General features: G+C 36.0%; 1 protein-coding gene across 2 annotated transcripts; it reads right to left on the bottom strand.

Annotated features, from left to right (window-relative positions):
- Nucleotides 1–1,827: 1,827 nt before the first annotated feature.
- Nucleotides 1,828–9,527, bottom strand: LOC103496116 (uncharacterized). Of its 2 annotated transcripts, XM_008457852.3 has the most exons (21): nucleotides 9,139–9,526; nucleotides 8,801–8,933; nucleotides 8,402–8,538; nucleotides 8,271–8,316; nucleotides 7,843–8,055; nucleotides 7,205–7,702; nucleotides 6,987–7,121; nucleotides 6,646–6,861; nucleotides 6,472–6,561; nucleotides 6,144–6,388; nucleotides 5,959–6,047; nucleotides 5,528–5,568; nucleotides 5,217–5,247; nucleotides 5,009–5,131; nucleotides 4,693–4,910; nucleotides 4,506–4,601; nucleotides 3,874–3,986; nucleotides 3,525–3,660; nucleotides 3,325–3,429; nucleotides 2,276–2,594; nucleotides 1,828–2,183 (listed from the first exon to the last, which is right to left on the bottom strand). In XM_008457852.3, the coding sequence occupies exons 1-20, from the start codon at nucleotides 9,411–9,413 to the stop codon at nucleotides 2,394–2,396; spliced, it is 3,141 nt and encodes a 1,046-aa protein (XP_008456074.1). In that variant the 5' UTR covers nucleotides 9,414–9,526; the 3' UTR covers nucleotides 1,828–2,183; nucleotides 2,276–2,393. The 2 variants fall into 2 exon arrangements, with proteins under 2 accessions (XP_008456074.1, XP_016901914.1); XM_017046425.2 differs by lacking the exons at nucleotides 1,828–2,183; nucleotides 2,276–2,594; nucleotides 3,325–3,429; nucleotides 3,525–3,660 and adding an exon at nucleotides 4,117–4,193 and having other exon boundaries at nucleotides 9,139–9,527.
- Between the last annotated feature and the right edge of the window lie 2,193 nt (nucleotides 9,528–11,720).

Below are 11,720 nucleotides of genomic sequence, written 5' to 3' on the forward strand. Positions count from 1 at the left end.
TTTTTCAATCTGTTGTACATAATAATAATTTCCTAACGTTGAAGTTTGTTCATAGTTAGCAAGTATCATTCTTCTTCCTGCCCACAGCCGACTGAACCACCATGGAAGAAGCAAAACAGAGAGAAGAACAACAAGAAGTTGAACCTCCAACGCCCCACGTTGTAATGATGCCAAGTTCTAGAATGGGTCATCTAATCCCATTTGTCAAATTCACCAAATGCCTCGTCCTCCTCCACCGTTTCACCGTCACTTCTTGTGATCATACTATGTTCTTCGACGAGCAAACCGGTTGTTCTGGGGTCGAGTTTTTCAATTATGGATGCAGTGGTCGTCGATGTGATAGGTTTCTAACGAGTGGAGCTAGCGAGAGAGTTCCATGATGAGATGAAAGAGGGGAACCGAGAAAGATTATGAAGGAGGGAGAAGGGAGAAGAATTACGAAGTAGTAAGGGAGGAGTGGGAAGGATCAAGAGAGAAGAGAAGAAGAAAGGAATATGGAAACCTGGAGTGGGCTAACATACCAAGTGTTGAAAATTAGGGAGACAACAATAGAATAAAAAGAAAATATATGGTATAAAAAATATCACTAGTTCTTGAACATCTGTAGAAGTTAAATAACAATTTAATTCCTAAACTTTGGTTTGTAATAATTTATTTCTTATATTTTAAAATTTATCACAATCTAGTTCATGTAATAGAAAAGTTAGGGGTTTTCGTTAGTAATAAATTATCATTTCGATTCTCCATATTAAATTTATTTTAGTTTCCAAATTTTCAGAATGTTTGTTTTGATCTTTAAACAGGAAGAAATAATTATATTAATCCTTGCTTTTCTTTTATTTTCAATAAACCAAGATAAAAAAAATTATTTGAAAGTTCAAAAAATATCAAACTTCACTACTGATGAAAGGGAATGAGATATAAACATTTTGAAGATTGTGTCTAATATGGATGCCAATATTGTGTTTAAACTATAAAAAGATCTTAATAAGTCCCTATTTACAAAGTTTTTTTTGTCATAAGATTGTTACTATAGCTAATAGGTTATAATAATTTGTATGGAATACAAATTATTTCAATCTAAGTTGAAATAATTTGGAATAAACGTTATGTTAGTTTTAGTAGAAAATAATAAAGATGGTAACAAATATGAAAAAAAAAAGATGATAAGTAGGAAACAGTGCAGATCTAAAAAATATATTGATAGAGACTAAAAGAAAAATATAAAAAATAAACTACATACATAAAATTTGAATTTGGATTGGAAGGAGGCTCGAGCCCCCTAAGCCTATGCTAAATCTACCATAGGAAATAGTGCAAGTGAAAATAGAGATTGAGTATGAAATATTAAATAAATAAAAAAAAGAGATTTGATATAATAGTATAATTGATTGTTGATTTATAATATAATAACACACTCTACCACTTGTGGTTAATGTCCAAAAAACCTCTTGATTTCATTAAATAGGCCTTAAAAAGATTAAGAAGTCAACGTCGAAATCTTTCCCACATGCTGTTATACTAAATATACATATAAAGTAATTGACCCAAAGAAAGAGCCTCAGCCAAGTTCATTAAACAACAAGTACCTGTCTTTTTTACTTGGTAAATAAAATTTCAACTATACCATTTCCATTAATTTATCACAACTTCTATATTAGGTCGTAGATTTTACAGTAAATACTATAATAATGAATCCGAGTAGGATACACGTATTTTACTCAATATAATACAAATAAATCAATATGAACCACTATAGTTTTTCCTTGCTAGTTTCAAGTTCCAATACAAAACACAAATCTCCATTAAAGAAAAAAAGATAAAATATACAGAGCAAACCACAACCATATATTTTCTTTAGTAACTCAATCTCAATGTAAACATAAACATTGCTTAACCACAAAGTGGGGAAAAAAAAGAACAAAATCACTATCGACTATGGATGCATTGCAAAATTCACATCCACCCAAAAAAATAATAAAAATAATTAAATAAAGCCTTTACTCTAAACCACTTCACACGCTAAACTGGGAAGAACACACGATGGTAAAAAAATTATTGAAACTAAGAATAGGGAAGAATATAATAGAACATAATATAAAAACAAATGAATCTAAACAAAAATGGGTATCGTCTCCTGGAGGAGAAAAAGAAAAATGGCACCCCGAGTGCCAATGAGCGACCTGTACAATCAAGCGATGGTTTTGATGTTAAGGAAACAAACATAAAATGTAGCAGAAAAATAAGCAAAGGAGATGTAGATATTTCAACATACCTGATGGGGGAACTTTTCATCTTACAAAGTTTTTTCTCGAAATGATAACTTTGTGCGGGAAAGAAAGCTTGTTGAAAAAACAAGTTGGATAAGAGAAAAATGCAGTTTGAAGGGATTGCTAGCATTTAGGGGCATATGCAGCTAAGGCATTTGCATGCGCGGGTGGGAGACTGCTCAAAAGTGGTTGCATTTGTTGACCATAGAGTGAAAGTAGATGTGAGAAAGCTCTGCCTACTTGAGCTTTAACTTCTGACGTTTCGATAGGCGATGCCACAACATGAGCAAAGATATTAACCAACTCCGGAACTAAAGAAAGGATCTGCAATTGGCAGACTAATTAGCAGAACTATATTCAACCAGATTTCTTTTTCAATATTTAACGAACTTAGTTTGGGTCTTTTAGTTCATCTCAAATTTGATCAGCCCTCCAATTACTATTTGTTTGCCTTTTCTTCATGCTTTTCTGTTTCATACCTCTCTATCTTACTCGTTTAAACATCGTGTTGGCCATTATGGTTTATTAGACCACCTAAACTTCTTCCACATGTTATCCAATACACATACAATTTAGGTCCTATGGCATAGATGAAGTAAAAGGTTTATGAAGACTTCCCCATGTTTGGATACATGAACAGAAAATATCGGTAAAATTTTAACAAAAATGAAAAATTTACATCTAGGTTATTTTTCTTTGTATGGATGACCTAAATTTTGGAATTTGTAATATTTCCCCCAAACTTTAGAAAGTAATGAAGTATGCATAATTTCCCTTGTGTACAAAAACGTTTCCCCCAGTGTTACTGTGCACTATGGGAGACTTGGGAACCCTAGATTTTCCTGTTTGGAGCAATTTTATATAAAAAAGAAACAATTCAACATGATATGAATTTCCGTAAGAATCTATCATAAGATCAAGTGCTTCCTAGTTATCCCATGTAATTGGGTGGCTAACAAAAAGTTTTTGTTACTGAATTATCTCCAAAAAACAAAACTATGCCCTCCATATATAAGCATTTTCAAAGCATACTAACGACCAACAGAACAAATACCTGAGGATTAGACGACAAAACAAGAGTAGACACACAACCATAGACGGACATGGACTCCTCGTGATCTTCTTTTAAAGGTAGAGCTTTCAGAAAAACTTGGAGTACCTAGGTAACAAGATCAAAACAAAACAGTTAAGCCAGGACCTACCGATGCAGAAGGAACAAAACTGGGAGGGAACAATAACCAAAGATAAACTAACCTGATTCAATGGGACAGCTTCAGGGTGCACCATTATCATTCTTGCGACTGCACCAGCTGCATTATCCCTAACAGCATTGTCTGACTCAGATTCCCCAAATAATGGGTAGAGTCCACGAAATATATCATTGTAATATCTGATATTGATTAAGAAAAAAGGTGGGGTTGATTATAAAGAAAGCTCAAAGCAAAAATTTGAATGTGGAAAATAATATATAAGCATATGATTCAGTAAAACATAACAATATTAGATTCCAAGGTAAGCAACACAAAAAGCGCTATTGAAACAATCAAGACAACATTAACAGATGAAAGTAAATAACCCAATATAATTGCATAGACAAGGATACTTTAAAGTAGACTCGCCCCCATTCTTGCAGAACTCTCCAACACAAAATGCAGCATTCCTTCTATTAGTTGCCTTTGACGATGCCAGTTCTTTGAGAACCAAAGGCATTACTTTCTGAAAGTTACGCATGTAGCATTAGAAAATAGCCACTTTAAATGTCAATCGTTTGCATGTCTTTTGAAAAGAAAATATATTTTTATGTGAAGTTGGAAATGCAGTAGTTAAATGTTTTTCCTAAACATACCATTGAGTATTTTTATTACTATTCTTAGACATTTTGAAGCCACTTTCATCATTGAAATCTTGGATTCTTGAACACTCCTAATCAGTGAAAAACATTTGTTTTTTAAAGTCACAATTTAGTATTTTCACCAGATATTATCAATTTTTCTAGATCACTTGATGGGGTGTTTGGACCAAGGAGTTGGGAAGTGTGGAGTTGTGAAGTACACTCCTTGTTTGGCCCAAGGAGTTCGTGGGTCCACCACTAGAAAACATCACTTTCATCTATTATTAACTCCGTGAATTGTCGTCTCAAGAGTAACTTAACTCCTTGCCCCAAACACCTCGTAAAATAATTGGTCTACACATAAAGAAGCAAAAACAAAATTAACTGTGGTAATCAATAGTTACATCGACATAAGCAGCAATTGGAGCCCCCATGTCTTGGGCTACTTCGGCAAGACAGGCAACCACCATAGTTCGATCTTGAGGAGGTCGTGAGGCTCTCTGGATGAACATGAAGGAAAATGAGGCAACAGTTCATAAGTTATTCTCTTATAAATCTTTTAAGAACTATGAAACCCAGTTGCTAACTCACCGAAAATTTCATTAATGGTTCAAATAGCTTTGCAAAGATGGGTGCAAAGTAAGAGCCCATGGCCTTTGCAAATGCGGGAAGCAGATCAGACACTGCATCCATAAGCACTTCATCATGTTCAGTATCATCCTCATCTATTTCACCATCAGATTCCACTTGCTGACAAGCAGATTCCTCACGAAGCAGAACTAATGTTGCATCAACTAGCCGAGGCATATCTAATATGTTTATACCATAACAACAAACCATAAGAGTCAGATAGAATGGTTGAATAAAAATTCATCACAGCAATCTGAGACTCAATACCCAAACTTACAAGGTTCCACTGCAACATAGCCATAATCCTTGATAATGTCAGCCATGCTTGTACAAGCTTGAGCAACTACTTCTTTGTCCTCATCTTCAACCATGGTCTTGATATAAATATTCATCACAGTATCTAGAACAAATGAAGAACTTAATTGCCACTCAAACAAAAATTAAACAAGTAGACAGAGTGCCATAGCATGCTCTGACAGTCTTACCAAAAATTTCTTTTGCCTTTGACGATGCATCCTGAACAACGGGGAAAACGACGAGGAAAAGTGAATAAAATAACACATCACGTAGGAATAAAATTTTCTTGTAAAAAAAGGTAACCAATATCCTGTCTCATTGAGAGAAGAAAGCAATAAATTCATACACAAATGCCAAAACAAGAATATGTAAAATTAAAGAATTTAAAATTCACCAATAATCAACCATCAAATTCTCAATTAATAAATTGACGGCAAACATGGGGTGCGAAAGAACTCTAACTCCAAATGCGAGGAGAGGGGTGTTGATAAGTACTCACGTTGTAACTTTGGGAGATTGCCTGAGCTGCTTTAAGAATATCTGCAGTCGCATACAGTGAAAATGAATAAAAACGTAATTACCATAATCCAAACAGCCCTAAACAAGTATAAGATATGAAAACGAAAAGAAGAATAGATCCAAAAAGATAAAAATAAAAATAAATAAATAACGATAATTAAGAAGGCTACTGATACCCTCACGTTCTAGTCCAAATAAAATAAACAGAAAACATAATAAACAATTAAAATTTACGAGCTTAACACTAGTAATGCTCCCTCAGTATTTATTGTTTATTATAAATGAGTTGCACAGAGAATAATGTCTAAGAAAAGAAAAGATATATTTACCAACCATAAAGAATAACTTGAAAAAAGGCAGCTATCCAGTGGCTACAGAATAATTGCAAAGAAAGAAGAGCTAACAACTCACGTTCCAAAGAAATGATTGCCTGAAGTCGGACATCTTCATGAAAATATCCAGAATGTCGAACCAAAATCTTTAGTGTTTCCTCCAAATAGCTTAGTATGGTTAAAGAACCCAAAATAGTAATTGATGACAGCAGGGTTCCACGGGAATTCAAAAATAATAATACAAAAAACCATGACAAAGGATACGGTGCATAAGAGCTCTTTGTGTGTAGTGCAAACAAGCCAAGAGCTTGTGTTGCTGCTGCCTTTTCATCCAGCACCCCTGTCCTGATACTGATGTTTCGAACTCTGGGCTCATCATGAGCTTCATCATCAGATGAAACTCCTCCAAACCCATTTACATTTTCATCATCTGATTCATCTATATCTACAGCAGAGCCATCATCGAGATTGCAAGAAGAGAATGCGAGGGGTACAACATGAGCAAGATACTGTTTTCAAAACAAAGTTCAACTTCAAAGATACTGTAAATATGAGAAAATGATTGACAACGAAATCATACAAAGATTATTACCTTCACAAATCCATCGTCCAAAATTTCCGCTACATTGCTGAAGAATCCATGAGTATACTCTCGCAACTCGCTGAAGTCCAAACCGAAACCCTAAGAGAATAGAATGGATGGATTAAATCTTTGAAGGTAAACAGAGAAATCTAGACCAGCCAAAGAGAAGAGCTTATGCATTACAGCAATTGCCGCCTCAATAAAAGGAGGTAGAATCTGTTCCATCCGAGTTCTCCCAGCAGACATGGCAACTATTCCAACCAACTCAGTTGCTCTTGCTCGGGAACATAGCTCCTCATCCTTGGTAAGAACCATAAAAATTTTCATCAACTCCAACACTCTCTCAGCATAAGGCAAGAAAGCTTGTTCTGCTGCAGCTGCTACTGAACCGATTGCAGACTGTAATTCATTCAACGAATTTCAAGTCATGGAAATATATTTGGTTCACAGAAGATTAAGAATTCATTTCAAAGTCTCTAGATGGCAGGGCGAGGACAAATTTTGAAAGATAGTATATGCTGTACCATGCATGTTTCCTGCAGGTTTCGGGGGCTTGTCTGAAGGGCAGAGAGAAGTTTACCCATCAAAGGATCAAGAAAAGGAAGAATTTCCTCGCCCATGTTCTCACAAAATGCAGCCAATGCATAGTATGATTTTTCCTGCAGATGAAAATTCACTTTCACTAAAAACTTGTGCACAACTTCAATCATGACATAATTTCTCCTCCATGGATCCACCATACCTTCACTTCATCAGAACTATCTTCAAGGGCATTTAAAATGCAAGGAAGCACACTCTCATAGAGTGACACTATTTCGGGCTGTAAATGCTCAGCAAATTGACCCAGGGCAAAAGATGCAGCCCCTCTTACCATTTGTTCTGGGTCCCTTAATGCTCCAAGGACTATATGAAGAACTGGTTCTAACTTACTCTTTACATGGTCTGCACAACCTTCAGATATGACCCCTAAAGATGTTACAGAAGCTTCACGGAATTTTGGATTTGCACTTTGACTACTAAGAGAAGCAAATTCAAGCACAGGGGGAAAAACATGCTTTGATAGATTTAAGGCCATTGTATCAATAACCTCAGCAGCAGCTCGATCAGAAGCAAGATCATCATCTACGTCAGATGACTCTGCAAGTAATGGGCACATAACTTGTAGAACAGGAACAATCAATTTATGCTTTTTCAGGGAGTTGGGCTTATACTTTGCCAGCCATGAGATTATCTGAATTGCCTGGGATCGAACAAGGAACAGAGACAGAATGATTAGGGGTAAAAAGAAAAGAGAGCACAAAAAAAGCATTCTCTCTTGAAAAGAAATTCCAAATTTTTCTTTTTTTTTTTTTTGAAGAAAAGTTACATAGACAGCCCTACCTGATGACGAGTGCTAGATTCCAAATTTTGGCTAGAACAAACTTCAAGAGAAAATTGAACAATTGATCTAACAGATTCCCCAAGAAGCGGAGCAGGAGATTCAATCAGTTCATCAAATATCTCAAAAGCTATTACCGCAACGTCCTCCTCACCATTAGCAAGGCATTGCCTTGCAACATTTAGAATGCTGGGAATGAACTCCCGAAATTTGACCTGCGTTGATAGATATGAGTGAATGATTGTGAGCTGGAATAAAATAACATAGAAGAAACATTGGTATTAGAAATGACACCCAAAGGAAATGATAAAACAACTTGAAAACTGATGCACTAAGGAAACCACCGGGGGGGGGGGGGGGGGGTAATCACCAGAAGCTCAAAATAAATAAACCATAAATTCCATTCTAACATAATCATATTCTGGCTTACCACTTCAGCTCCATCATTAGTAAATTCCAGAAAAGATCCCACTGCCCTGAACATTAGAAGAAAATATTTATGTAAATAACAAAGCTACTTAAGGATAAGAAGATGGAGCAAGTAAAAGACAAAAACATTACTTCAAAGCAGCAACTCTGACACGGCTGCTAGTCTCGTCCTGCAAGCACTTAAGTAGGAGAGCTTGCAAATCTGTAAAATGTGGTAGGAAAGTATTTCCAATCGTTTCTGTCAGGGAGCTCAATAGAATCAAAGCCACCTACTAACACCAAGGGAATCATACATTTTAGTCATCAGCTGAAACAATTGGATTTAGTCCATACCAATTACAGCGTTTAATAAGACTTCAAATCTTCAATGAACACGGACCACCAGTTAAAGAACAAGAAGAAGATACAAAATATGCACAGTCTAAAATTATTTAGTCATGTTGTGAACGTAGCTGGTGCATTTGAGGTACGAGTACATTTACATTGATTGATTGGAAATTAGTAAAAATTACTTGTAGGGTACGAACTTACTTCTCTATGATCTTCCTGTGCACTCTGACTACATTGGAACAGAAAAGGCAACAAGTCCGGCCAGTCCCCAGCCGGAACAGCATATTTTGCAACAATACTTACGACATTCGCACTTGCTCTCCTCACTGGTGGACTGCAAGATCACCGCTTATTTATTAACAATAGAAATCAAGGACAATCAATAGCAAAATATACCAAAAAAAATGTTCATTGAAATTTCCAACATAGAAGATAACTAATGCTAGGAATAGACGAATTCCATGAATTGGAACAAACCCAATTCCCTTTACACCGAATCATTTGGAATTGAGAACTCAGAATGAAAAATCAAGAAGGACCTGTGCTCCATAGTGATGCTCTCAATCAATGACTGCTTAACAAGCAGCTTGAGTTCAGGAGAAAGCTTAGCCCAATGACCGGTGATCTTCTTACGGAGCAAAACAGCAGCTAACTGGCGGACGTTGGGAGTCTTGGCAGTGCGGAGGTGCTGAATAAGAGCAGGTACCACCTGGGGATCCTTGGCCAAGCGCTTAATCTGCTCTTCCGCTTGCCGGCGGGCATCATTGTCGGGCATAAGGAATTGAATGAGTAAAAGCTCCAAAGATTGAGACATGGTGATTGTTGAAAGAGAAATTCCCGGAAGAAAATGTCCGGCAGTAGAGGGGGAGGGGGAGGGGGAGATGTGGGTTCTCCAATGGAGGCTCTTTTCCGAGGGTTTTTGGGTTTTGCTTCATATCTAAGATTTTATAGTATACGAAAGTTTCGGCGTTGAACTGTCCTCTACTCAATCACTCTAATGTTCGCCTCACGCGCTATTTCTCACGCGCGTAAAATGGGAATTGCCATCTGTCGTTTCTCATGCGACTGAAAAAAGAACGGAACGACGTTGTAGTTCTTTTTTTTCACTCAATTTATACACCAACGGGCGTTAGTATTCGCCAATAGTCTTGGTGCTCTAATTTAGTTGTTGTTGAGTTAATCTAGTCTAATTTTATAGTTTTTTGTGAACTCCTTTAAAGAATCTATGTTTTTTCATGAATCTTGGTACGTGCAGATGATGAATCTCGGTCAAGATTTATGACTTTACCCCGAGCTTTGTTGAAGGAGTCCCAAGATCAGATAAGTTTCACGTTCATTTTGTACGGTAATCTCAAGATTGATTTCCCCCGAGATTTGACTGAGAATACCACACATAATGCATGCAAAACCCTAATCTTGGGCATCCTAGTGCAATCTTACCCGAGTTTTATTGCTTATTCATGTAATCTCGATCGAGAATGGTCCGAGATTCATCACAAAATACTGATTTACGTGTGTTTTCTTTTTCTTGCAGATGCCTTTTTTCACGAAGATCAATTTTTGATAGAATATGATATTAGATTATCTTAGTGATGTCATTTCCCCCCAATATTTTATCGTCGTTGGACTTGTATAATTTTGATTGATTCTTAAATTCATTCAGCCATAATGACCATATTAAATTCATTCTTGCAATTACTACCTATTAAAGTGTCTTGTACGTAATCTCAAAATGCATATCTCGGTGCAATGGTAGCCTAAGATCCACCAATATCTATTATTTATTGCTGCAGAGTATATAACTCGGGGCATTGTTGTCCTAAGATGCCATGGGTTTTAAATAAAGAATTCACAGAAGTCATTTCTTGGGGCATGTTGTTCCGAGATGCCCCGAGTTTTAATATTATGAATTCACAGAATGCATATCTCGAGGCATAGTTGGCCATTGATGCTCTGAGTTTTGCATACTGAATTCACTTTAAAAAAAAATAACTAGTTGAAGAAAATGTGTAAGTAATACTCTAGTGATTTTTGTTCTATTTATGTCTTAACATTCCAAAAATAAACAAAAAACAATTCCAAAATAAATAAATTCCAAAAATTAATTACCAAGATTGTATTGTAGCCTTAACATTCTTAAATTAACAAGGGTTAAACAACGACACACCATTTTACTGAATAAGCAACTTAGATCAATAATGCAGGTCCAAAAAGTTTGATTTGAAGAAGTCTCCAAAGATCTTCTCCATTTGCTGCAAAATAAATGTTGATTCCTATTGACGTTAGGTAGATGATAACTTGTAGAAATATAAGTTATTGTAACCTCTTTTATAGAATAACGAGGCCAAAATATAGAGAAGTCGATCAAAATGCCATGATTATGTTGAAAAAGCATAAGTATTTAGAAATACACTTTACAGAAGTATCCATGTCCGTTTTACCACGTTTTTAGTGTCTTAACACAGAATAGAAACAAAAGAAGAGACTAGTGACTCGCAGAGAATCTCACGCAAGAGCTACGCGAGAAGAGCCCTCTAGCGAGAACAACTGCTAGGGCGAGGATCTACGTCATCACGTGAGGATGGTTCACTAAAGGACAAGAATGGTAGTTGGAGTTGATGTGACTTGATAAAGGCTACAATCGATGCTAACATGATCATAAGAATAAAAGTTTTCCGCCGAAAGTTTCCTATATAAAGAACTTCTTCCCTACCAAGCAAGAACAGTTGGCTATGTGAAGAGTCATATGTTTATGTCCGACTAACACCTAAATTGGCCAAACTTTAGAGAAGGGCAGAAAGAAGTAGCCTTTTCGCCATCTGTAAAAGTATTATTCTTCTTCTCCCGTCAATCTGTAAGTGAGAGCTTAAAATATGAGTAGAGAAGATGCCATTTTCCATTTCCTTTAACTTGTAATGTTCATTTCTACACTTTCCATTTTTGTATTTCTTTGCAATGTATTTGTTCATATTGTACAATGGCCTAAAGCCTACATTCTCTAATATATTGCATGTTATACCTTCCCAATCTATCATTTCTTTATTATTCATCTTTCAATGTGTTATTAGTAGTTTGATCTTATGATAAGTTCTTGATAAGAAGCTTAGTTTATGACTCTTAT

The sequence above is a fragment of the Cucumis melo genome, chromosome 6 (assembly GCF_025177605.1).
Source record: "Cucumis melo cultivar AY chromosome 6, USDA_Cmelo_AY_1.0, whole genome shotgun sequence".
NCBI lineage: Eukaryota > Viridiplantae > Streptophyta > Magnoliopsida > Cucurbitales > Cucurbitaceae > Cucumis > Cucumis melo.

Bases quoted from the DNA above. Each gene is read 5' to 3' on its own strand.
- LOC103496116 (XM_008457852.3), bottom strand. From the start codon at position 9,413: ATGTCTCAATCTTTGGAGCTTTTACTCATTCAATTCCTTATGCCCGAC. The intron at 7,703-7,842 runs GTAGGGCTGTCT...GTTCGATCCCAG, and splicing joins AATCTAGCACTCGTCATCAG to GCAATTCAGATAATCTCATG. The intron at 6,562-6,645 runs GTAATGCATAAG...CTATTCTCTTAG, and splicing joins TTATTGAGGCGGCAATTGCT to GGTTTCGGTTTGGACTTCAG.